The 25,624-nt window shown below is 44.4% G+C and overlaps 1 protein-coding gene across 1 annotated transcript; it reads left to right on the top strand.

Moving 5' to 3' along the window:
* The first annotated feature begins 23,859 nt into the window (after positions 1-23,859).
* Positions 23,860-25,314, top strand: LOC125439609 (hyaluronidase-like). Its single transcript, XM_048508723.1, has one exon. The coding sequence runs from the start codon at positions 23,860-23,862 to the stop codon at positions 25,312-25,314; it is 1,455 nt and encodes a 484-aa protein (XP_048364680.1).
* Positions 25,315-25,624: the final 310 nt, after the last annotated feature.

The raw sequence follows: 25,624 nt of genomic DNA, 5'->3' as shown, positions 1-25,624 counted from the left end.
TGGCTGTTTGGCTCATAAATACACTTTGCTTCAGTCTGTTTTCTATGTACCTCATTTGTTTTCTGGAGACATCATTTCAGCTTTCCTCTAGTACCCTGAGTGTCAACACAAATAAGAATGCAGTGAACCATAGCTTGGTGTGTGACAAACGTATTACTTCAGTCTGGGAGTAGCTCCTTTTTAATCTGTCTGCAGACCTTCTTCCTCGGTATGCAGAACTCTCATTGAAACTTCACTGAAATGGAAATCATGGGTGGTTTAATCAATTTGGTTTGAAGACTGACTGCACTAGTGAATTGACGTTCAGGTAACAGGAGGAGCCTTTGGGCCCACTAGGGACATTTTTTATAAAGGTTTGGTAATGTGGTTGTAAATGATGTGGTTGTGTTGCTCTCTGCCTCCTTGGGGATTTCAACATTCATAATGATCCCAAGAGTAGATCTCCCACAAGTCTCCTGTACAGCATAACACTGAGGGAAGAATTAGGACTAATAAAAGGAAACACTTCTTCACACAACGTGTGATTGGTGTTTGGAATATGCTGCCACAGGAGGTGGTGATGGCCACTAGCCTGGATAGCTTTAAAAGGGCTTGGACAGATTTATGGAGAAGTTGATCTACGGCTACCAATCTTCCTTGATCTCAGATTGCAAATGCCTGAGCAGACCAGGTGCTCAGGAGCAGCAGCAGCAGAAGGCCATTGCTTTCACATCCTGCACGTGAGCTCCCAAAAGCACCTGGTGGGCCACTGTGAGTAGCAGAGTGCTGGACTAGATGGACTCTGGTCTGATCCAGCAGGCTAGTTCTTATGTTCTTATGAGGGCCAGTAGGATCCTCAGTATTTACCATCCTTCGAATATTTCAGTGTTGTCTGTTTCAGCATTTTATTCACATTCCCCTTCTCTTATCAGCCCTTAAAGGCACGTGGACTCTAATCTGGAGAACTAATTTGGATTCTAATCTGGATTCCCCATTCCTCCACATGAGTGGTGAACACTTATCTGGTGAATTGGATTTGTTTGCCCACTCCTCCACATGAAGCCTGCTGGGTGACCTTGAGACACTCACAGTTGTCTCAGAACTCTCTCAGCCCCTCCCACCTCACAAGGTGTCTGTTGTGGGGAGAGGAAAGGAAGGCATTTGAAAAACCACTTTGGGACTCCTTGTGGGAGACAAAGGCGGGGTATACATCCAAATTCTTCTTTTTTCATGGAATATGTCAAGATTTCTAAGGATGTACAAGTCCTATTCTTGCCACAGTTAACAAATTTAATACCATGTCCTCGTATGAAGTATGAATCACTTTAATGTGATTCAGAGGAAAAACTTCAGCTCTAAAAGGCTGATCAATATTGAATACAGGTTTTTTGGAGCAAGGCTTTCTTCTGGCACAGTTTCAAGACTCAATTGAATGAAATCACGCAAACCATCTGTTGCACTTCCCATTATTCCATATGCACATTGTTATCTCGTTAAACATGATATTAAAGCACTGTGTGTTGCTGCGGCCACTACGCTGCTGCGAGCACAAGTGGAGCTGTGCCAAGTACATTTTCCTTTCTGATCATGCATCAGTGGAATCCTAGCAAATACCTGTCAACTTTGAAGGGCAGAAACACGTGGAGCACTGCCTGCGTACAGGGATGCGCAAACATCTTCATTTTGTTCCTTTTAATATATTTTTTTGAACAGTTTGCGGTTCTCCCCTTTTTGCCACTGGCTGTGTAGAGTTCTTTGGGTTGTGTACCCCAATTGTATTTTTTGCATTCTTTCATTTTGTATTTTTTTCATTTTGTAATGTGTAGTATTTATTTGAGGTTCACATGATGCCAATGCAGGAAACTTAGCCTATTTAGGATTGTGAGTGCCAGTGTTTTCCTGCATCTTTATCCCGGGATTGGATCCAGGCAAGTGCGATAGTAACAACCGTATAGTACTCCACTGATGAAGACAGATAGATGTGACCATATACCATGGAGCCCAATTTGGATATTTCTGCGAATTAATTATTGTTGTTGTTTTCCTGAGTGACTCTTTGTTTCTACTGCTATTTTCTTTTTGTATTGGGAAGCCACCCCAAGAATCTCCAAGTATGGAGAATTTATGCACATTGAGCCTTTCTTTGCCTGTGTGCTCTAGGAGCTTTACCGTATGCAGTGTGTGGCAATAGTATTAGAGGCAGCAGAGAGTGTTTTCATTGACCTACTCCAAATAACACTTTTTATATATAAATATTGATTATTGATGTCAGGTATATATCATAGGAATTATTTGCAGTCATTTGCACATTGTTTTCCGCTTATCTTTATTGCACTTTGTTTATTAAATTGTCTATGCCAGTGTTCCACAACCTTTTCAACATCACGGTACCCTTGACCTTGCTCTTCATATCTCAGGGTACCCCATGAGCAGTACGCCCCTGCCGCCCCCTCCTTCTCATCCCAGTGCCCCTAATTGCTGCACCACACCTTCCCCTCCCAGTGCCCCTGCTTGCTACCCCCCACCTTCCCCTCCCAGTGCCCCTGCTTGCTACCCCCCACCTTCCCCTCCCAGTGCCCCTGCTTGCTACCCCCACCTTCCCCTCCCAGTGCCCCTGCTTGCTACCCCCCATCTTCCACTCCCAGTGCCCCTGCTTGCTACCCCCCACCTTCCCCTCCCGAGGTGCCTGCTTGCTGCCCTTCTCATCCCAGTGCCCCTAATTGCTGCACCACACCTTCCCCTCCCAGTGCCCCTGCTTGCTACCCCCCCACCTTCCACTCCCAGTGCCCCACTTGCTACCCCTCCAGAGGCATATCTAGGGAAAATGAAGCCTGGGGCAAAATCTGAGTGTCCCCCCCCCACCGCGATGGGCTTTAGTGGGGTTGTAGAGGATCCTACACCCCTTTCTCGTGGCGTGACACTTACCTGGTTCTAGGTCTGTTGCTCGGGTTGGAGAGGTGTGGCTTGGGGTAAACTGGAAGGTGAGGATGTGGGAGGGTGGGGAGGAGTGACTGAGGATGGCAGGAGGGTTGAAGAGAAGGCTTGGGGCGGCAGATAGGGAGAGCGTGGAACAGAGAGGCTTGAGGTGAGGGAGGGCAGAAAGGTGAGAGTTCTGGTAAGGCAGAGTGGCAAGGTGAGGCTTGGGGAACACTGGCATAGGTGGCATAGGTAGGGACAGAAGTGTACCAGGGAAAATGGTGTCCCCCAATGCCCCGCGTGCCCCACTTACCTTAGCCAGCAGAGGCTGGGCCAGGAGCCTGCCACAGTCTGCCCTCCTCTGCCGGCTGAAGAAGCATCCTGGCTGGGCTAGTCCAGTCCGAGGGGTGGCAGAGGGGTGGGGGCAGGGGGTAAGGGAGGGAGGCTAGTAGCATTTTCATGGTACCCCTGGGAGGTGCTCCTGGCACCCCAGGGTGCCACAGAACCCCAAATGGGGATCGCTGGTCTATGTCATAGTGACGTTTTCTTAATAGCCAGGAGTACAGTGAGCTGTTGTTTTCATCCAGTATTTATATGTGCCATGTGTATCGCTGAACAAATAGAGCTGAAAAGGTGTCTATGTTTTACAGGAAAAGGTCAATGAAAGGAAATTGAAAGTTATGTGATATAAAGAGTCACACAAGGGCCAACCAGAGATGCTCAGTAACCTTTTCTGGAGTTACTACTTGACCCAACCTTTTCTGGAGTTACTACTTGACCCACAAGCACTGGAATTGGTTTGGACAGGGTTCTTTCCCATGTCTGTCCCCCTGTATATTTTTACAGTTGTGGAGTAACTTTATATTCCTCTGCACATCGCTTAAATTAGGATTTTCAAGGGAAGGTACTGTCATCATTGGTGTCATTATCAATGAGCACCCACCCCTTTTTGTGATAGTGTAAGCAATGATGGTTTAATCAGGCTTTCTGAATTCCCAGTTTTCATTTTTAAAAAGTTTGTGAAGATATAAGGAAAGAGGCATAGCTCCTCCTAGGCATATCTAGAAGCTGGGTATTCAGAGAACCTGCTTAAACTATCATTTGCAACACTACAGCGTTATATCACCATTTTAGGGTTGTTTTTAAAAAAATTGAAATCATTGGTTGGGGAGGAGAAAGTGATTTTACAAAGACAACAGTTTGGTTATTGAAAAGTGGGCTGGAGCTAGGTAGAGCAAAGAAAACTGATAGAAACATCACACGTTAGGAAAAAGCTGACTCATAATTGGCTTCCAGGAAAACATTGGGGTAAAAGTGGTCTTAAAATAGCTGGGGGGGGGGGGGGAAGCAAAGGGGAAATTGAAGGCACAAAAATACACGTGGAAATTAAGGGATAAACCAAAGTAGTATGGGGCCAGAACTGATGAAAAACCCATACTGAAAAGCCCAGCCACTCTTGGGTTCAGCTTGTCGCTTTCTGTTCATAAGCAACCCCTTCATAAATTGATTACCGGTCACTGGTGTTTGAACACGTCTGTGCTTAAGTTGACTTCACTTGTGTTATGGAATATTTTCTGCCCAAAAATACTCACAAACAAGGCGGTCAGCAGTAAGCAATTTATTGAAGTTAGGGCTGCAGTCGCGGAGAGAGGGCACTTTGGTAGGTGCAGCTCTCTAAAGTCTGTGGCACAGCACAGCTCAATTTTAAGGCTCCTACTCTGTCCCCGTGGCCCTCCTCCTTTGGTCATGGGGCTCACAATCTACCAATCTGCTTCCAATACCTATCCCCTAGATACATCAGGGGCTTTCCATATGCAGGCATTAGCTAAGCGAGCATAGAATACTTTAATTAGGAAATCATCTAATTCTATATGTGGCACAAGCATGCGTCAATATCCTGTGTTTCTGGCCACCACAGGCCTAGTTCCCTGTTCTCACTAGTTCCTCTTTTCCCATCTGTCTCATTTCCGTAGTTATAAGCAACTGTGACCTTCACACTCAAGAAATACATTTTTCCATATCAATTACATGTTCTCATACTGCTTTCCCTCAAGACCCATTCAACGTCAGCAGCCTCCCCACAGCCTCCCCATCTATAGCACATCACATTCTTAAAGCATTTCATGTGGTAGGTGTTCTGAGGCAATTGTGTGGTATTTCTGTATTCCACGTGACTGACTCAGCATTCATTAACGTTAAAGATAGTTGACCTGACTAGACATGGATGAATTCACACATTCATGTTCTTACATTTACTCATGAGAATTGTAGTTCAAGCGCCACCTTCAAATACATCTGCCAAATTCTTATCAGTAAAAGTTTGTTCCTCAACCAAAGAGGTCTCTTGGGGCTGTGTGGATTGTGTTGGCTTGTCACATCAACAATGAGATGGTTTTTTAAAATATATATATAAAGCAGAAAGGCAAGGGATCAAATCAGGAATATTTCATGCATACACAGTCTTGCTCTGCATCATGGGAATTGTAGGTATTCTTCAGGGGAAAGATCTATTGTTCCTTAGGTAACTGAATCCTGTATCATGAAAAAGAGCTTCTCTGATTGGCTGCCTTCCTATATAGTACTGGAAGTGCGGTAAACAAATCTCACAAACGTATTGCAAAGTAAAACTTCCCTTCATTCAAGTACATTTAATCATGTTGCAGTTGAAAGTAGAGAAAGAGAACTATAATCTATCACAAGTGGCCAGATAATCCAGCATCATGTGTATGGAAGTATTAAAGCATTGTTTCTATAGAAGAGTCCTCAAGAAACATGTGACTCCCTGAAGAGTCACTGAGCGAAGAATGAGAACCTCCTTTTAGCTTTCATTAGGAGGCCACTTCACACATTTGCCCCGCTACTACGGCCATGAAGATGAGCTCACATGTGGATGCAGTGTGCCTTTTACCAAATAAGACCATTTTTTGTCTATTCTGTTCAATATTTCCTGACTGATAACCAAAGCAAGCACAAAAGCATGGGAAGTCGAAACTGGGTCATACAGATTGACACCCCCCTCCACTGCCTCTCCACTCCTGGTACAGATGCCATACATGATGCCTCCACACCACCACTACAGCATCCATGAACAAACATTCATGCCATCTACCAGATGTGTACAATCCTCCCCCTCCTATTCCCATAGCAGTATCTCAGACTGTAGATTTCATGGTAATTATAGGCCAGCATAGGGGTTTGTTTACATTTGACTCCTTTCTATTAGGAAATTAAAATCTGTCAGCAACATGATATTCTTTATTGTTAGAAGAAGAAGAAGAAGAAGAAGAAGAAGAAGAAGAAGAAGAAGAAGAAGAAGAAGAAGAAGAAGAAGAAGAAGAAGAAGAAGAAGAAGAAGAAGAAGAAGAGGAGGAGGAGGAGGAGGAGGAGGAGGAGGAGGAGGAGGATTATTTGTATCCTTACTTTCTCTCCTGTAGGAAATTCAAAGGGACTTACAAACACCTTACCCTTCCCCCCTGTGAGGTAGGTGGGGCTGAGAGAGCTCCAAAGAACTATGACTAGCCCAAGGTCACCCAGTTGTCATGTGTGAGAGTGCACAGGCTAATCTGAATTCGCCAGATAAGCCTCTGCAGCTCAAGCGGCACAGCAGGAAATCAAACCTGGTTCCTACAGATTAGAGTACACCTGCTCTTAACCACTATGCCACTGCTGCTCCTTTTGCAGAGTTTATTATTAAACATATCTATATGAAATTGCCACTTAATGGAATAGGCTGCCTTTGGATACCTTTTCAACCAGTGCTTTATGGCCAATTTGCAGCAGTCTGTCACACTGTGGCTTAGTCCAAGCAGACTCCATTCAGGCTCAGCCAATTTGCTACAATCATCTCATAGTATTTAAGAGTATGCTTGGTCCCTGATCAGTCTGGACAAAGATGATAAATGTTCAAGTTTCTTTCATGTTGTAAAATTTTGTCTGGATCGTGTATATAGATAGCTTCTTTGGTTAAGAAATGTTTTGTAGTTAAGCATGGATGTGTCGGTCAGTGGTGCTATTTTTGCACTTCAAAAGGCATTTTCCACTTCTGTCTTCTCTTATCAACGTATACAGCAAAAGTTTAAATTTGCATATGCAACTGTGCAGCACTGATCTCTTCCTTAACACACACACACACACACACACACACACACACACACACAAACACACCCGCGTGCAAGAAATCAGTGCCGGTAAGCGAAGCAGGTGGCAGAATTTCAGGAGCTTTTAAGCTAATGCAGCCTAACTCCCATTATCACTTTTCTCCATTCAGATATATGGAGGAATGAGGTAAAGGCATTTCAAATGGGGAAGAAATGCAATTGCCCCATCCTTCGTCATCTACAGCTTGGTGCGAGTTGCAACGCTGATTTTTATCTAGAGCCACAAATTAGCTTGAGCCAGCCCCGCTGGCAAAGTCTGAACCCTTCTGTTCTGCGTAGCAAGAAATATGTGAATTCAGTTTGTGGGCAGATGTGCAGAGTTTTGGTTGGCAAATCATATTAACCTTAAATGCAACAAACGACGTAACACCTTGACTGGAATAAATTGGGCCGCAGCCCATTTATTGAACTGCTGGAAGTTGGGGGAGGCAAGAGGACAAATCTGAGCATCGGGGGCAGCACCCTTGCTGAGCCCGAGCCGTCCCCACCATGGGGGAAAGGACAGGAAGTTAAGGATGCTACCTGGACGCAAGCCCATTCGTGACACCCCTTCCTGCTGGAGTGTTGGGCTCAATTGCAAGGCACCGCGGTCTGCGCCGTGAGCCCACCCCACCCCAAGCCTCTTAATGAAGCCCCCAGCTGTGGAGAGGTCTGGCTCACAGGCTCGACCTCTCCAAAAAGATGTGATCTTCTGCCCACACCCGCCAGGGCTGTGACAACATTATTAACAATCAAACAAGGAACAAACTTTAAACCGGGGGGGGGGGGGTTCGTCTCAGCTGAGAAAGGAGGCTGAGACCAAGCACGTGCTGCCTTTTAAGGCAACCACACCCCTCTCTTCTCTCGCTGCCCGCCATTTGGCACGAGATCAGGGATTCTGCCCGGCAACACGCCTGAACCCTATGTGCATGCTCATGCTGCTGCTGGGAATTTGCGCTCCTTCCTACCCCCTGCCGCAATTACGGCCCCCGGTAAATCAGGGGCCGGGATTTATTGGGCTCCACAAGAGGCCTGTCAATAATTTTCAAGGGACGAGTTTTGTTCTGCTTTGTGACATGGAACTGTGCCTTGAAAACTGCCATGTCTTAAAAGGATACAGTGCTATTTTTTCCTTTTGTGTTTTTGAGTTATAATAGTACATAATTTAAATAAAAGGCTGAAAGATGTTTGATAACCTGATGCACAAATGGGGGTGCAGTTAGGCAAAATGAAGTTTCGGTTTTGTTTGCAACAGTAAGCAGTCCTTGGGGATTATTATTATTTTGTAAACCCCACATATAATCCAATCCAATCTGAGCTGAACACAAAACTAGCTTATTTTCTACACTGCTGTCACTGGGAGGAGAAATAGGTCACAGGATATTGGTCAGTCTTCAACCATGAACAGGTATAGAGTCTTAGGCCCTTTCCCCACTTACCTTAAGCCCCGCGCTACTCTACTCAAGTAGCGCGGGGTCCAGCTGCCCTCCCCACTTCAGGGGCGGCGAGAACGCAGCCGCCCTGACGCTGCCTCTCTCGCGCCCCCTCAACGTGCGTAATTCCTGGTGCCTTTTGAAATGGCACCTTATGACAACCCCGCGCAGAGTGCGGGGTCGTGGGGAAGCCAGGGCGCGCGCCAGGAATTGCGCGCGCCGGGAATTGCCCGCAGCAACCCTCGGGCAAAGGTGAGTGGGGAAAGGGCCTTAGGCCCACCATCTTTTGAAGATAGTCTAAGAATAATGAATTATCTCCAAAGCGGTCCTCCTAAGAGCAAGTAAAACATGTGGAAATATGTGGAAGATGCAACAGCTAAATAGACTCAAATCTTTGCAGGCCCATATGATGAAACCACATAAGCACATTCATGTACTGCTAGACTAACGATGCCAATTTATGAAGATTGTCTAGTTTTATGTAGATCTATTCATATGAGTTAATCTCACCTCTCCATCACTCCTATCATTGATAATAATTCTAGTCAGTATATTACCTTGGATCAGTGAAATAAACTGGCAGTAAGGCAAGTGAACGTATTTTCTGGAGAACCTAACTGTAGTTATACATCGTCATTTCTTCCTATTAAACTCTCATTTACAGCTGATATGAAACTAAACATGTGACCAAACTCTGCAATGTGCGGGAAAACAAACATAAGCACACCACAACATATCTTTAAAAATAAAAACATCACAAATCAACATGACATGCAATCCCCAGGAAGCAATAATCAGATAGAATACACGGGGGGGTGATTAATTCTCACTTGTCCATTAATTTGTATCAGAAGTCATAATATAAGGCTATTATTGCTTAAAGGTATTCTAATCAAAGAGACGGGAGTTGTCTGGAGCTGGGTTTTGTTGAAGGCTTTTATGGCTGGAATCAACTGACTGTTGTTGGTTTTCTGGGTTGTGTGGCTGTGGTCAGTGACGTAGCTAATGGGGGCACAAGGGGAGAAACCACTCCCCTTGAGCACATTTTTTAAAAGTGGTGCCTGAAGGAGTCCTGCAGCTGCCCAAGAGTGCTGGAGCAGCGTCACCAATATGGCTGTGCCCAGCTGCTGGGGTGCCTGAAAGAAGGGGGAGCCTCCCAAGGCTGAAGCTACCCCAACCAAGACCCCCCCTTCCATCCCATCCCAGCCAGCTGCAAGGCACCTCCTGGGGCCCTGAAAGTGACTCCAGCCACTGTGTGGGGAGGGAAGGCTGGGTGGGGGTGGCCAGAGAGGTGCCAGTGGTGAGTGGAGTTGTTACAGTGAAGGTGTTCTGAGCACCCCTTCCACGCCACCATCATCAGGAGAGGAAGGCTGCCCAGACCACAACAGGGCCTTCACCTGGCACCCCAAGCAGGGATGGGAGGAGTGGGACTGGGGCACCCCTGAAGTCAGGGAGCAGGCGAGTGCCACTGGTAGCAGCAGGGGCACCGGGGCACGCCAAACTCTCTGACAGCATCACATCAGGTCTAGTTCCATTGTCTGGAGCTGAGGAAGAAGAGGAGGAAAGCAAAGTTGTGGGGCGGGGGATGGATGGGCAGAGCCAAAGATGGAGAGAAGGGAAAGCATAATATATGGTTAGGCCATGTATATTATGCACTATTTATCAACAGGGGAATTGAAGCAACTACAGTGCAGCAAGAATGTAGTAACTGGCTCTGATTCCCTTTAGGATTGTAGCCTTTACCAACGAAGGATGACAGAACTGGTGCTAGCTGCTACTCATGCCAGTATACACAGAATACACTGACTGTGTCTATTAAGCCAGATTCATGAGTGCCTAAGAGAATATTTGTGAGCATTCATACAGAAGACCTAGATAAGGTTTTCAAAGCGGTAAAGCCATTTCTAAAAGCCTGAGATGAACTGAGCTATTAGTAGAGTGTCCTTCTAACAAAGGAAACTGATAAGACCACTCTCTGATGTGGCAGACAGTACTGTGATAAGAACTGAGTGTAGTTAAACACCATTTTTTGTGAAGGCCTTGTAATACTTTCATTTTCCCCTGGTTTCTGGCTGAGCAGTTGATTGGTCATTCTATGATAAATGAAATAGCAGCTAGATAAGGGGTCTTTTTTTGTCTATATGCACATGTGCGTGTGCATGTAAGCGCGCCTAATGTTAACCTCTGCTTAATCACTTGCCTTGAAAACTCTATGGGGTTGCCATAAATTGGGCTTTGGCTGTGACTTGATGGCACTTTACACAAAGACACACAAACTGATAAGGCAGAGTCTTTTATAATAATGGACATATTTTTTCTAGAAGAAAAAGAAGAAGAGTTTGGATTAATACCCTGCCTTTCTGTCCCCCAAGGAGACACAAGGCAGCTTACAAACTCCTTTCCCTTTCTCTCTGCACGACAGACACCTTGTGGGGTTGATAAGGCTGAGAAAGCTCCAAAGAACAGACTAGTCACTAGCCCAAGGTTACCCAGCAGGCTTCATGGGTAGGTGCAAGTTTCTATACAAGATGTTGTTTAAAAGGAGAGGGAAATTATGACAATAATCCATTTCTTTTTTCAGGAAATAAACATATGTGCCAACAAGAGCTTATTATCTGTTGGTCTGGATGTGCCAAGAGTCCAAAACTCAGCTTAGGCCAAGGATCATTTGATGGAGTGATTATGGAGAGGCGTCTTATAAAAATTTCTCAGGAGTTAAACTAGAAGAATTTGTGTTTGGGGGCAAAATGAATATCATCCAATTATTTAATGTGGTATAGTGGCTAGAATGTCATATTAGGATGTGGAACGTCTTTGCTCAGATTGCCATGCAGCAATGATGCTTGCTGGTTAACCCGGAACCAGTTGCACCCCCTTCAGCCTGAGCTACCTGATAAGGTTCTAATTAGGAGCCATAATGCTCGCCAGGTTTAATGTTATGCCTTCTGCCTTGTTACATGGCAGATTTAATAAGCAAGAAAAGGCTAAAAGATTGTGCCCATGTAACGATGGCTCAGTTGAATCTCTGGCCCACCAATTACTACACTGTCTCAGATTCAAGGAAATCAGATCCAAGTATGTGAATCTTACTCCTTTACATTTACCCCATCTCCCCGATTTAATTAGATTACACTACTTGTTGGACAATTCTGATCCTTCTCTCTGTATGATAGTGGCAGACTTTCTCCTGGAAATTACTAAACGCCAGTAGATTTTCTTCGACCTGTATTGTATATGCTTTTTAATCTGTTTTTATTACTGTCGTACTGTTGTCTATGCCAATAAAGGCTTGCTTCTTCTAATTAGGACAAAATGGGGACAAGAGAACCTTACAGGAAGCTCCTTGTAGGAAAGGTGGGATTAAAATGTGTTAGATATGACATAGCAGCTGGAAAATGAATAATACCAGATAGTTCACCCTTTTATCTATTAGGGTTTATTCAGACTTGCCTTGCATCAAGAAGTGTTGGGTATTGCACTATGGTAATAATTGATTCTCTGGATGTTCTTGTCACACAACCTGGCCATGTGTTGCTCCTACCCAGCATTCCGTTACTTCAGATCACACAGTTGTGAAATGGTGGTTAAAACCCATACATGATTACTGAACTAAAAAAAGAAGATTGTTTTACAGACAACCTTCACATTTCCCAGCAGACAGAAGGAAGATGAATGTGAATGGGCTGCCATCTCACTATTCGAAGGAGACATTAGGGGAAAATGATAAATCTGGGCTTAATTGTCATTAAGACCACTTAGGGCAGTAATTTATAAAGAGGCCATGTTTTTAAAAATAGAAATATTGGATAAAGGGGCATTTACAATAGGTTTGATATTACTCTATATCTTGGAACTGTTTTCCACTTGGAAGGGGTTTTAACTTTACTAAAGTTTAGTAACTCATAGGCTATGCACTAAAAAAAATTAAGAAATAGCAGTAATACCAAAACTTAATTATGTTGTGTCAACTGGGCAATTTTTGCTGTAGCTGTTTTTTTTAAAAAATCCTTCTGAATGTCTGAGGTAGCTGAGTATTTTAGCAGCCACTTTGCAATAAATTTTTCCCTGGCTGTGTCATGTTTTGGGCTATAAAAAAGATGCATAATGATGAATCAACCACCAGCAAGGAACAAATATGATGTTATGGATGCATCTTGAGTTGTAGGCAATGCATTGAAGCATGCTATCATGTATGACATCTCAGTTAGGGAACTTTCAGAATACAAATCATAGGCGTGCTTTGGTTATGTGTTCCTGCATGGCAAGGGGTTGGACTTGATGGCCTTTGTGATCTCTTCCAACTCTATGATTCTGAGATTCAACGATTTTATGTTGTATTGTTACGATAGGCATTCACCTGTAATGGTTGCCATTAGAGGGAACAAACGGGGAGCGTCCAAAGTGCCACCATGAAGAAAGAAATGGATAGTTAGTTCCCACATCCTGCCCTTCACCTGCAAGACTGGGTATGTTCTTGGGGGTTTGATCAAATCCATACACTTTTGGCCTTCATTTTTTCTTTCTTTTGCTTTAAAAACTTGCTGCTATCTTCAAGATTAGCTTGATCTCATCAGATTTTGGAAACTAAGCAAGGTCTGCCCTGGCTGGTACTTGAAGAGTGACTACCAAGGCAGCCCATGATTACTATGCAGAAGTAGTTAATGACAGATCATCTCTGTTCATCTCTTGACCTGAAAACACAACAGGGTGGATGTAAGTCAACTGTTAACTTGAAGGCACGTTCCAGTTCCATCCCACACTATGCTGTATCTCCTGGAGAATGCCCAATTCTTCCCAGGATGCTTCCCAACCCTTTTTTTAATTTACAAAAAGGTCATATATTTCTCCTACTTGGGAAGTATCTTCGCCCTCCCACCCATATATATATACTAGCGGGCCCGGCCATGTGTTGCTGTGGCAATTGTCCTTCTCATCACAGTCCGCAACCCACACAGATGTCCATGCAGGTCCAATGATCCCCAGGATAGCCTTTTGGGGTGGTCAAATGGAATCCCTCTTTCCCTTTTCAATGCACATCGTTATATGGTGCTGTCTTGTTTTTTTAGTATAAGGTAACCCTTTCCATTCCACAACGGAACTGTCCAGAGTGCGAATCCCGCTGTCCATGAGACTGGTTGACACGGTCCTGGCTTGGGTAAGGCAGAACTGGGGCAAGCAGGCTATCCCAGTCAAGCAGCATAGGCAGGGTGGTGAGGCGCTCAGATCGAGGCCAGCTCCCTGGGTTCTTAAAAGGCCATGTGTAAAAGAAATGGAACCGGTAATGTTGGTTTGCCCCTACCTCGCGGATTTTCTTAGAAGAAAAAGGCAAACTCCAGCTCACTTTTAGTAAAAGAGAGCTGTGTCGAATATGGGTGAGGAAGTGGGTAAGTGGTGGTTGGATGTGAGGGAGGGCAGAGTGAGGTGTGAGAGGATGAGCTGGGTGTGTATGAGAGTATGTGTGTTCTGTGGTAGCAGTGTGGTGAGGCACAGAGAGTGAAAGTTACCTGCGTGTGAGGGGGGGGGGAACCCCACCTGACATCTCACACGGCAAAGTGTGTATGTGTTTCACTTCCACTCGTATTACCTAACAGTATTACCTACTTACTGTTTTCATTGCTCATCTCTGGCCATCTGCACGTACATTCTAAGGGTATACCAAGCCCTCAGGCCACAGACACGAACATTCTAAGGGTGACAGTTAAACACAGCCAGCTTCATGGCCTGGTGTGCCAGGAAAAAGATGTTTTACCTGGCTCAGGTATGGACTTTCGGTGATTTGATGGTCTTATTACCTGCCCGCAACAGGGAGGAACGTCCTATGAAAATTTGGAGGAGATCTGTCCAGCAGCTTCTGAGGAAGACCATCAGGGAGAAACACACGTTTAGATTTTTATATATATATATACTGTGTGTGCAGGTGGCATGGCTTTGCAGTTTTTGTGACTAGAATCAGCCATCCACATTTCGATTTGATGTAGAAATGAATCTGCTGGAAAACTTACTGGGCTATCATGACACTGACTTCTGGAACTCAAACAACAAAGTTATGAAAGAAAGCACATTTACCAGTTTTTTTAAAAAAAATCATGTCGATGCAATTCACTTTTTCTGGCAGCATATAAGAAGGGGGAAAATGCTTGTTCTTTAGGGCATTCTTTAGAATGACAGTGCTAATGTATGTTCTTGTTGGAAGTCTATTTATTTTCATCCCTCCCAACATGGATAAAAGTTATGTGGATGGTTAAAAATGTTTTTAAAATGAATTTCTGGTGCTTGAAATAAGTCTGAAAGAAAAGACAGGTTCGTTGATTAACCTTATGGCAAGAACCTACTCAGAGAAAAACATTTGTTTACTAGTGCCTACCGAAGTTACTTGCTTTTAATGACATTTCCTTAAACCACTAATGCAATATGACACAAAGATCACATCACATCAGAGTACAGCCTTACGTAGAAATTATATGCAGGTAGGCCTGACAAACAGAGTCTCCAATCTGGAGCTGGCTTGATTTTTGTTCTTGTTTTCTAGAAGACTTTTGAGGTCTAACACAGCTGCAGGTAGGGGGAAAAAAAGAACTGAGGTTCAAAAGACACAAAACTCCTACATTGAGAAAGGAAAGTCATTTATTCAAAACTAGGCCATGGCCCAAAGTATCTACCAGAAATGTTCACACTGATTAAACTCACCCAACATTATTTGCCTGAACTTAAATATGGATAAATCTTAAATCAAATGCTAAAACAGAAAGAATTAGCTTAAAAACATATTTATGCAGTTCAGTGTTTTAGGGTTGCTGAACTGTTTTGCTCAAGACCCCTGGACTACTCTTTTGCTACTCTAGAGCAGTAATCTCTAGCATACTGCCCCTGAGTACCATGATGCCAGGTGATGTGTATTTTCTCAATACAAACTTGTTTCTTTCTCGTCAGAGTAGGAAATACTTTACAAGATCCCAGGAGACCTCACCTTTGGGTTTGCAGGAAACTTTTAGATTTGCAGAGGAATGCCAACTCAGAATTAGTTGAAGCCCCCACCCCCATATGATGCTTTGCCTTGAAAATGCCAAACATTTTATGACAGACTCCTGTGGTACCCTTTTTATGATTAGTCCTGCATCCCACTATCTTGGAAGCTGTGTGGGGATAAATGTTGCAACTTTGGGCTAGCCAACTGCCCTCGAGTAGTCCAGAAAGTGCTACACTATGCGTACCACTTCCCATATCAAAAGCCCTTTCACGTAGAAAGCTAGCATCTGAGGGAAGAGGGTTCTTCAATCTAGCCAAGCTTTCCACTTGTTTATTTAATTCATTTGTACCTTACCTTTCTCCCCAATTGGGAACCAAAACATTGTTATCCTCTCTTCTGTTTTATCCTCGCAATAACATTGCAGGTTGGTTAGGCTAAGAGACTGCGATTGGCCTAATGTCACCAAGTGGGCCTCCATAGCACGAGTGGAGATTCAGACCCAAGTCTCCCAGGTACTAATCTGACACTCTTGACCGCTACACTACACTGACTTAAAACACTAGTTTCTGTGTCAAGGGAGTTGTATGTTTTATTTTCTTTCAAAAGCTTCTAATCAGCCTTTCCCCCTGAAGATACCCAAGGCAACTACAGATGGGGACAATTCCACAGAGGTAGCTGTGTTTGTCTGTTTCAGCAAAAATAAACAAGAGTCTAATGGCAAGAAGTAGTGTAAGGTTTGATTCAAGCATAAGCTTTTGTGGATTAGAGCTCACTTCAATCAGATTAATGAAAGTTTATGTGGGAGTAAATGCTTATTAGTCTTAAAGATGCCACTAGACTCCTGATTCATGGTGTCTGGATCTGAGTCATCAGATAACACACTAATCTCTTCTGAAGTGAGTTACTCTCTGTTGGTGAGTATATAGGAGTCTGATCTACATCAAATTCTTCTAAAGCAATAGAAATCTTCATTGTACCCTCTGAGAGAACAGGAATAGCTACAATTGAAACAACCAGTTAGAAGTTACTCCTCCTTATCCATATTTTGCTGGAGCGAGCTTGCCTGTACAAACTACAAATCACAGGTCTCTCTATCCCATTTTTGTACTACCCACAGAGCTGAGGGAAGCTTACATGTATGTTCCTACTGCACTTCGGCCCTTGCTGCAAAAGTCACCTAAAATGTTTGCGGCACGTTGGCAAAATGTTTTCAATCCCCTCTGTTTGTTCACACTTACTCCCTCAAAACGTTTCATGACCACTGTGAGGGTTTTTCTTAGGCTGTTTCCGCACGAATGCAGAAGCGACCGGGTCGGCGTACTCGACGCCGGAAAACCTCGACCAGCATAGGACCGCCCCGCGACGGACGGTCCTAGAAAGAACCGGGCAGCCGGCGCCGCGGAGCACCGGCGCCCGGCCGACCCGGCGTGTCTTCCGGGCCTCCGGCGCATCGTCAAGGCCTGGGGACATGCCCCCCTGGCCCTGTGTGCCTGCTCCAGCGGCGCAGGGCAGGGGGCGTGTCCCCAGGCCTCGGCAACGCGCCGGAGGCCCGGGGACAAGGTAAGTACAGGGAGCGAGGGGGGGAAGCGCCGGGAAGCCGCTGCCGTTCGTACGGCAGCGGCATCCAGCTGGCGTTTCCTCAACAAGTGCACTTCCGAGCGCACCGGGGAAACACCGGTGTCGGGACGGGCGGGCGGCGCAAGGGAGACGTGGCTGCGATGCAGCTGCGCCCCCTGTACGAACGGCGGCCTGGGGACGGTGTTTTTGCCGTCCCCAAGCCACTGTTTATGGCCCGTGCAGAAAGGGCCTTACTCTTTTTTGGCTATTTGGAGAATTGACGCTTTGAAGACTCAATGCATGGAATCTCTGTTGCATGGCTAATTGATGCTTTGAAAATTTAACCAAAAAAATTAAAATCCTCCCTACAGAACTGATGGAAATAAAGAGGCATGGGGGAACAGAGTACGCATAAGAATATGATTAAATGGCACTGAGAGAAAATTTCAGGATGGCACAGAAGTGTGGAAAACACAGCAGGAAAGATAACACATTTCACATGAAAGAATAATTGTAAAAAAGGTTTTCAGATAAAGCATTTCCAGGCTGGAAATAAAACATATTCAGTACTTAAGGGGAAAAAAACAATGCTGAACTCCACAGATAAAATATTTTATATCCTGCCTCAAAACATTTTTAAAAGGTTTGCACGGAAAAGATCTTTATTAGCACAGCCGATGTTAAAGGTAAATTAGGCTGAGAGACAGTAACTGACTCAAGGTTACAGTATGAGGGTCATGACTGAGTAGAGACTGAACCCAGTTCTCAGTGGTCAGAGTCTGCTGCTCTAACCAATACACAACTCTCAGATTCATGTGGTAAGTGTAACGGTGGCAGTAGGGATTTGTGTAGGACTGCGGCTGCTCCATTTTTTTGGTTTCAACATGAGCAACTTTACAGTAGTCTTATGCCAAAATTAGATTGTAAAAATGGAGTTTCTCATTCCAGAGTTTGCCATACGACATGTAAGCATAACAGAGGTGGGATCCAGCAGGTTCTCACAGGTTCCCGGGAGTAGGTTACTAATTATTTGTGTGTGCTGAGAGGGGGTTACTAATTGGCGATTTTGCCACATGATTTTTGCCTCAGTTACGCCCCTCCTCTCAGCAATAGCACGCAGAACTTGAAGCAATCTAGCAGGAGATGCACTAGCGTGCGTGGCAGCCTGCGCCTGTGTGCGATTCTCCTTGCTCTGCTACAAGTGACCAGCGCAGCTGCACTGCTGTCCTTGCCTCACAGCCCTTAAATCCCAGAATGCCCGGCCACCCCCCCATCATGCCCCACCCATCCCCATTGGCGCTACGCCACAGTTTACTAAAAATTTTGGATTCCGCCACTGAAGCATAAGTACAGAACGCTTTTTGTTTTCAATTTCATCTTCAAAAACATGATTTAGATCATTTATGGTAAAAATTTGAAGTACTAGTTGATAAATTCCATGTTTTCATTATTTCAAATGAGAAACACACTTTCAGGTTTGCTTTTGGGAAGTTTGCATCCATCTGAAACGATATGACTGAGGGAGCAGCCCTCACACAGGGGCTCTTCCCTGCCAAAGCTGTTTTGCAGGATATCACAACTCTTATTTGCTTAACAGTCACAGGAAAACAAGACAATGGGAAACTGTCACAGGAAAGCAAGATAATAGGGTGGGGGCTTACCTTTACGGTTGAGCAAACACCATGACATAACCTGGAAATGACATCATGCCAGGTAGATGTTCCAGCATTCCCCCAAAACTCTATGGTGTAACTATAGAGTGTCAGGCAAATACTAGAGTATCACTGAATGCAATGACATCACTCTGGAAGTGATATGCTGGCATCAGTCCATTAGAAGGGCTAAAGGGTGGAAGGTATTTCTAGAGAGCACTCTTAGAACTTTCCACATCACATCTATTACAGTTCATCTGGTTTGGAGCTTCTTTACATGGACAGGGGAAGCATCTGTAACTATTTATCCTCAGTCAAAGAATACAAGTGGACTTCACCCATATTACATATGATGGATGGGAGATGTAGCATAGCTCAGCCTCTACCTCTGTTCCCCACCATTCCTCACCGCTCCTCCCTTCCACAGTGTACAAGGAAGGGAAGAAATGTAAGCTTTACCTCTTTCCTAACTGCCATCCGTAGCAACTGTCATCAGAGAATACCAAATTGTTTGTTCCTGATAGGCAGATAGGCGCAGAACCAGAGGAGAGTAGAGAATGAATCTGCAAGAAAATAAGACCCACTGTCCATACAGAACATAAAAGCCCTCCCCAAATGCATTGGGAATAGTTCACTGATTGGTGGAAAGTTGAAAAGCTCTGTGCACAGAAGTTTCTCTTCAGTGGGAACATTTGCTAACTCTTCTGGTTGGAACATACTTTTGTCACGGATTATTTGCTTAGCCTTTCTCTTTATTTTCACTAAATTATTAAATCTAATATAAAACGTAACAACACTAAAGAACTAAAAATAGGCAATAGGAATAATAAATATGAACTAAATAATGAATAAATTAAAAATTAAAAAATTTCCATTTAACTGCCCTCAGCAAACCCACATTACTTGGCTGTTGCTAACCAAAAGAGAGAAGCTACTTAATTCGAAGGGTATGTTCATACCCTTTACAGGCTGCCCATTTCATGAAAATTCCAAATTAAAGTTTTATCTAGAAACGTTAGGCTGATTGAAGTCAGCTTGAATACAGCTAATAGTATATATGCAAGTCTCTAGATAAAACCCCAGGGGGGAGGGTACCATGAAGAATTCACATCCTGTTTGCAATATTAAACTACTCTGTGAGTCAAGCGCTCTCAGATAAAACCCACAAGACTGGAATCCATAATATGGCATGCTTACTGTCACTTTAAAATACTTATTGACAATTGGGGTTTTCAGTATTTTTGCTTGCTGTTGAGTTGCAACCATCATCATATGGTTTCTTAATAGTAGTCACTGGTTAATATTAGGATTTGATATGAAGTTTGGTTGCTGATGTAAATCTCAAGACTGAACCCCTAGGAATGCTATTAATTTATCATTCCTACTGGTTCAGTAACCCCACCCCCCAATTAAATCCATTAGTGTTAATGGGGAATTTTCAATGTAAGAAAAAAAGCAATGCTAAAATTAAACCTTCCAGGCTTTTTGCACAAGGGAGAAGCAAAACTGAAATGGGTATTTTCAAATAGAAAAAAACCAGGAGAACAAGATTTGATACCATCTCAAAGATTAGACACCATCTCACTGGAGAAAGTAATATATACTAGGAAAATGTATTGTCGAAGCTTTCACAGCCGGAATCACTAGGGTGCTGCGGGTTTTCTGGGTTTCATGGCCAAACTGCTTCACTTCCACCAGATCCTCTGAAGATGCCAGCGATAGATGCAGGCAAAATGTCAGGAGAGACCATACAGCCCAGAAAATCCACAACATCCTATACTAGGAAAAGCAGGAAAAAACAAAGTCCCCACGTGAGATGGATTCAGAGGTGGGATCCAGCAGGTTCTCACCAGTTCCCGAGAGTAGGTTACTAATTATTTGTGTGTGCCAAGAGGGGGCTACTAATTGGGTCTGCTTTTCCGTTAGAAATTCCATTAGGTCCAAAAATCACAAAGTCCTGTTGTTTCCTATGTGGCTGGTTAACGAAGGTAGAAAACGGGATAATTCTCCCTGTTGGACTGTTTTAAAAACATGTTTTAGAAATATGGTAAAGTTCCTTGTTTAAGGAAAGTATCCTTCTTTTGATTTCTAGAAACAAAATTAAGTATTTGAAAGTATTAAGTATTTGACAGGCAGTCAGTTAGAGAAGTTGTTGTTTCTGTTGGCAGTAGACGATAGGACTTGCTATAATGAGTTTAAATTATGGACAGAAAGATACCAGCTGGAAATTAGGAACTTTTTTTTTACAGTAAGAGGTTTTTACAGTGACAGAGAAATTATTAATGCCCCGCCCCTGGAATGCCCGGCCACGCCCCCATCGTGCTCCGCCCAGCCCCATTGGCGCTACGCCACTGTTTGAATCCCACCACCATGGGAACCTATTACTAAAATTTTTGGATCCCACCACTGGGAGTAGGCACCAGTTCAAAATGGCTGCTGTGGGGAGCAATCATAAAATAGTGGCCATGGGGTGCTGGAGCCAATCACAAAATGTTGGCAGGTAGCTTTGGTCAGTTATTCAGATATTATCAGCGCATGCACATAAGTGAGAGTTTGTTGCAGTCTTTTGAGTTAAAATATCAAAATAGCTGCTGTGTAATTTGAAGAGCAGTTCTAAGCAGAGTCACATTCTTCTCAGCCTGATTACTTCAATGGACTTAGGAGATGATAAGTCTGTTTAGGATTGCACTTTATGCTCAATTAGCAAAGGGAAGATCCCACCTAAAATGTGATGTTCTGTTGAAGAACACAGGGAAACTGACTTTGATCTGAAGAACCCAGAAATCCAAGATCAAAGATGCAAACAAAATGAATTCAGAGTAAAAGGAATTTTCCCAGTTCCAAAAATGTGTGATTTGCATTTGATTGAATGCTATGAGCCACCCAAACCAATGCATTTCTCTTTCCTTTGTAACTATTATTTCAGACAATATGCTAAGTTTATAGTGTATTATTTCAGATAAGTGCTTTTCAGGAGTACATACAGCTGAGCAGCATTTTCCCTAAAGCAATCTTCTACCTAATTTTATAGATTTCTCAATGACACCAGCATTGTCAAACTGCGTAGTTGAATCTACAAGGCTGGAATCCTGCCAGATTGCTAGATATGTAATCCACTTCTTGACAATTGATCTAAGCATGTGTTTTAAACTTCCTTTGGCTTGTTTCGGTCTTCTATTACGGACTTGGACACAGCTGCAAGATGGATTTTTTTTAAAAAAAACCTAAGACAAGCTGCCAGGCCCCTATGAAACAGCCAACATAAATTTCAAGAGCATTCTCCTGGAAATAACTTATTAAATAGCAACATCAATACAAGGAGAGGGTCAACCAGCCACATACATATACGGTACCTTGACAAGTCCAAGGTAAACAACATTACTTGTGCTCATGGTTCATAAGTCCTTGGTTATACACCTTTATTTTTCTTCTTGGCTGAGTGGCTCTATCTTTTTTTTTTTTTGGTCTTTTTCTCCGCATTAACAATTGAAATGAGGCACAAAAGCAATTCCTCTGCATCTGTAACCCCTATGCCCAGAATGGGTTGGCCCAGAATGGGTTGACCCAGTAAGGGGGTGGAGACTCGGAGCAGCAGAGAGGCTGCAAGAGCTCTTTTGCAGAAGAAGCAAGGCTACCAGACTCGGACCTTGATGTCTATAAGCCCTTAACACCTTGTTAAGGTAATTTCAATATTGTTGGGAGCTACTGGGAAGGTAGTTGTTTGTTTTGCTGTGTGTTGTAAAATGTTGGAGTTTATTGTTTCAGGGTTTTCTTGTTGTGGTTAGTAATGGGTGAGAGTTCTCCTGGAGACCTTCATCATGTTGCAACCTGTTCATCAAGCCCTTGGAGTCTTCAAAACCAACCACCAGCAAAGAAGAATTTGGACTTGGCAATATCAGTAGACTGTAAATAGAAGGACTTGAAAATGCAACCTGAACAGGACCTTGAATTGTAACGTTAAATGTTGATGTTTTACAAGTGTTAATTGTAAAGAAAAGTAAACCATTTTGTTGTTTAAAAATTGGTTCTTTGCAACTCCTTCCAAGTACTGCCCCACAGAACCCACAAGCTGAGGTTACACATCCAGTTGCTGTCATCTTTAAAATCATCATTGGATGTATGATCAGCTCCCAAAAAAAGTGGGCTTGCAGCATCCTTAGCCCAAGACAAGGTTGAGAATGATTATACCCAACGACCCTGTTCACCCAGCTCCAGGGTAGTGAGGTCTTTGGGGGCAGTAGAATGTCATGGCCCGGCAAGAAGTTAGCCAGGGCCATGACATATTTTATTTAGGGTCACTCTTAGAAATCAGGTAGATCTCCCATTAATGGTCAATAGCAAACTGAAAGCGGGCTCTGTCCCAGCTCAGATCAAGATCTCATGGGAAGGGCAGAGTGGGTTAACCTTTCATACCCCAGAAGATTTTTTCTGTTCGAAACCAGACCCTATAGTTTGTCTTTGAAAGGGGAAAGAAAGACCGGGCATTTAAAAAATAAAAGTTTTCTCCCCTTGAAACAGTTATAGTTGGTACCCAGTTTTAATTAGTGAAACAGTATGTGTGTGGAGAAGATTTGCAGATTACCTTGGGAATCTGTTGATAGTTTGGCATCCACTTGATGCCCCACATTCTCCTTTGAGGCCTCTGGGATGGTGTTGCTTGAAAATGTGTAACCAAGGGAGCCAAGTCAGGTGGCTGGTAGGGGTTACCTCATCACTGGTCCAAAATACTGAAGGATTTCTGGTGTGTTGCCATGTCTCTCAACTCACCCATTGTGATGTAACAACAGAGGCCTCTGCTGAATAGGCTTGGCATGGTTTGATTACAGGTAGACCTAACTCAGCCTGGAGGAAAGAAATACTAAAATGCCTGTCATCGGAGTCTAGGCTGACCAGTTGCCTCCCCAGAAGGATAAGCTCTTGCCTCACCTCCGTTGCCCCATGCTCAATCAACTGAATAGCAAAAGAAAAATGAGGGGGATGACATCATAGACACCGTGGTGACACTTCCTGAAGTGAAAGTGATGTAACAATGTTTATGATACTCCCCTGTTGCTATGCTCCACCCCACGAAGCTCCTGCGACGTGTTGGCCTACAGCTGTGAACTACATGAGGAGTTTGAAAGGTATGCTGGATAGTAGCAAGCCATGTGTGCTGGGGTTGACCTCTGGATGCTCCAAGCAGATGCAATGAGCAAGCGGAAAAAACCCCACTGTCCACAATGCAGACTTCAGCACACTTCAGGCTACACAGGTCTTTCTGTTGCCACACTGTCCTGCTGCTGCTTTGGCTGTGCCCTGACCTGCTTGCTGCCAGTCATCAGCTGAAACCGTCCCTGCCACCACTTGTGGCAAGTAGCCCTTTTCTGGTGGTTTGGAATGCACCGACGGCTCGATGTTCAGCCGCCCACGGTGTGCCACTCTACTTGGACTCCTACAACATCCTGGTGAATTCTCAGGAAGCCTTTGCGGGGGGAAACATCACCATCTTCTACCATAACCAGCTGGGCCTGTATCCCTACTATGTGAACTCAGTTGTGACACCCACTGCTGTCAACGGTGGCTGCCCTCAGAACGCCAGCCTGGAAAAACACCTGCAGAAGATGCGAGTGGACATTGCTAAGGCCATGCCTTTCAACACTTTCTCAGACCTCTCTGTGATCGACTGGGAGGACTGGAGGCCCCAGTGGATACGAAACTGGGGCAGTAAGAAGGTCTACCGGAATATGTCTTTCCAGCTTGATAAGCAAAGGTACCCGGGCCTGTCTGAGGGAGAAATACAAAAGAAGGCCAAGTTGGAATTTGAGACAGCTGCAAAAGAGTTCATGTCCGAGACTCTCCACCTAGCAGAGTCTTTGCGCCCCAATGGATTGTGGGGCTATTACCTCTTTCCAGAGTGCTATAACTATGACTACCTGAAAGACTTTAATAACTTCACTGGGAACTGCCCTTCACTGGAGAAGCAGCGTAACAACAATCTGAAGTGGCTTTGGGAGCGGACCAGAGCTCTCTTCCCTTCAATTTACATGGAGGAAGTGTTAAGAAGCTCCGTTCAAGGGAAGAAGTTTGTGCAGGGCAAAGTGGGTGAAGCTCTGCGGGTGGCTGTGCTGAATTCCCACAACTACTCCGTCCCCATCTTTGCATATGCCCGGCCATTCTACACCTACACAATGAAGGAGCTAACTCAAACGGATTTGGCGTACACAATAGGGCAGGCTGCCGCCATGGGAGTCCACGGAGTTGTACTCTGGGGAGGCGCTGATTATTCTCGTGACCGGGCTACTTGCTCGAAGTTGCAAGACTACCTGAGGAGCACCTTAGGCCCATACATAGTCAATGTGACCCTGGCAACCAAACTTTGCAGCCAGCTGTTCTGCAATAACAATGGCCGCTGCATTCGCAGAAGGATGGTCTCTGATACCTACCTGCACCTCAATCCCCAGTCCTTCCAGATCCGAGCAGACACAGGTGGCAATCAGATCCGGGTGTCAGTGACGGGGATCTTAACGGATCAGCAGAAGTACAAGATGGGGCAAGAGTTCACCTGCCACTGCTACCAAGGCTGGGAGGGTGACGACTGCCATCCCCATCCTCAGGGGAGGGGCTTAAGTTTACAGACAGGGCCCTGGTGCATCACTGGGGCAGTTCTATTGGCACTGTCAGTATGGCTTTTGTGAGTCATTTGGACCAGTTGTTTATAAATGTGAAGTCTGTGGTGCCAATAGTGAGAAGTGACTGTCCCTCCCAGTGGCCGGGTAGGGAGGGGTGGGGCTGACAAGCCTAAGTGAATCCCACTTCCCTTCTATAAGTGGAGAAAAGGGAAGAGTGCGACCAATGTGTTGTTTGGTGGCCAACGTCTTTTTAAGTCTTCTAGCTGTGTGACTCCCGCAAATTTCCCAGCATACTTTCTCCTTCCTTTTGTCTCTCTGGGACAATGAAATCATCTCGTTTTTCCCAGTTTCATCCATAACCTACGCCGGGTTCTAT

The sequence above is a fragment of the Sphaerodactylus townsendi genome, linkage group LG10 (genome assembly GCF_021028975.2).
Source record: "Sphaerodactylus townsendi isolate TG3544 linkage group LG10, MPM_Stown_v2.3, whole genome shotgun sequence".
NCBI lineage: Eukaryota > Metazoa > Chordata > Lepidosauria > Squamata > Sphaerodactylidae > Sphaerodactylus > Sphaerodactylus townsendi.
This window is presented reverse-complemented; position numbering and strand designations above follow the sequence as displayed.

Bases quoted from the DNA above. Each gene is read 5' to 3' on its own strand.
- LOC125439609 (XM_048508723.1), top strand. From the start codon at position 23,860: ATGCAGACTTCAGCACACTTCAGGCTACACAGGTCTTTCTGTTGCCAC.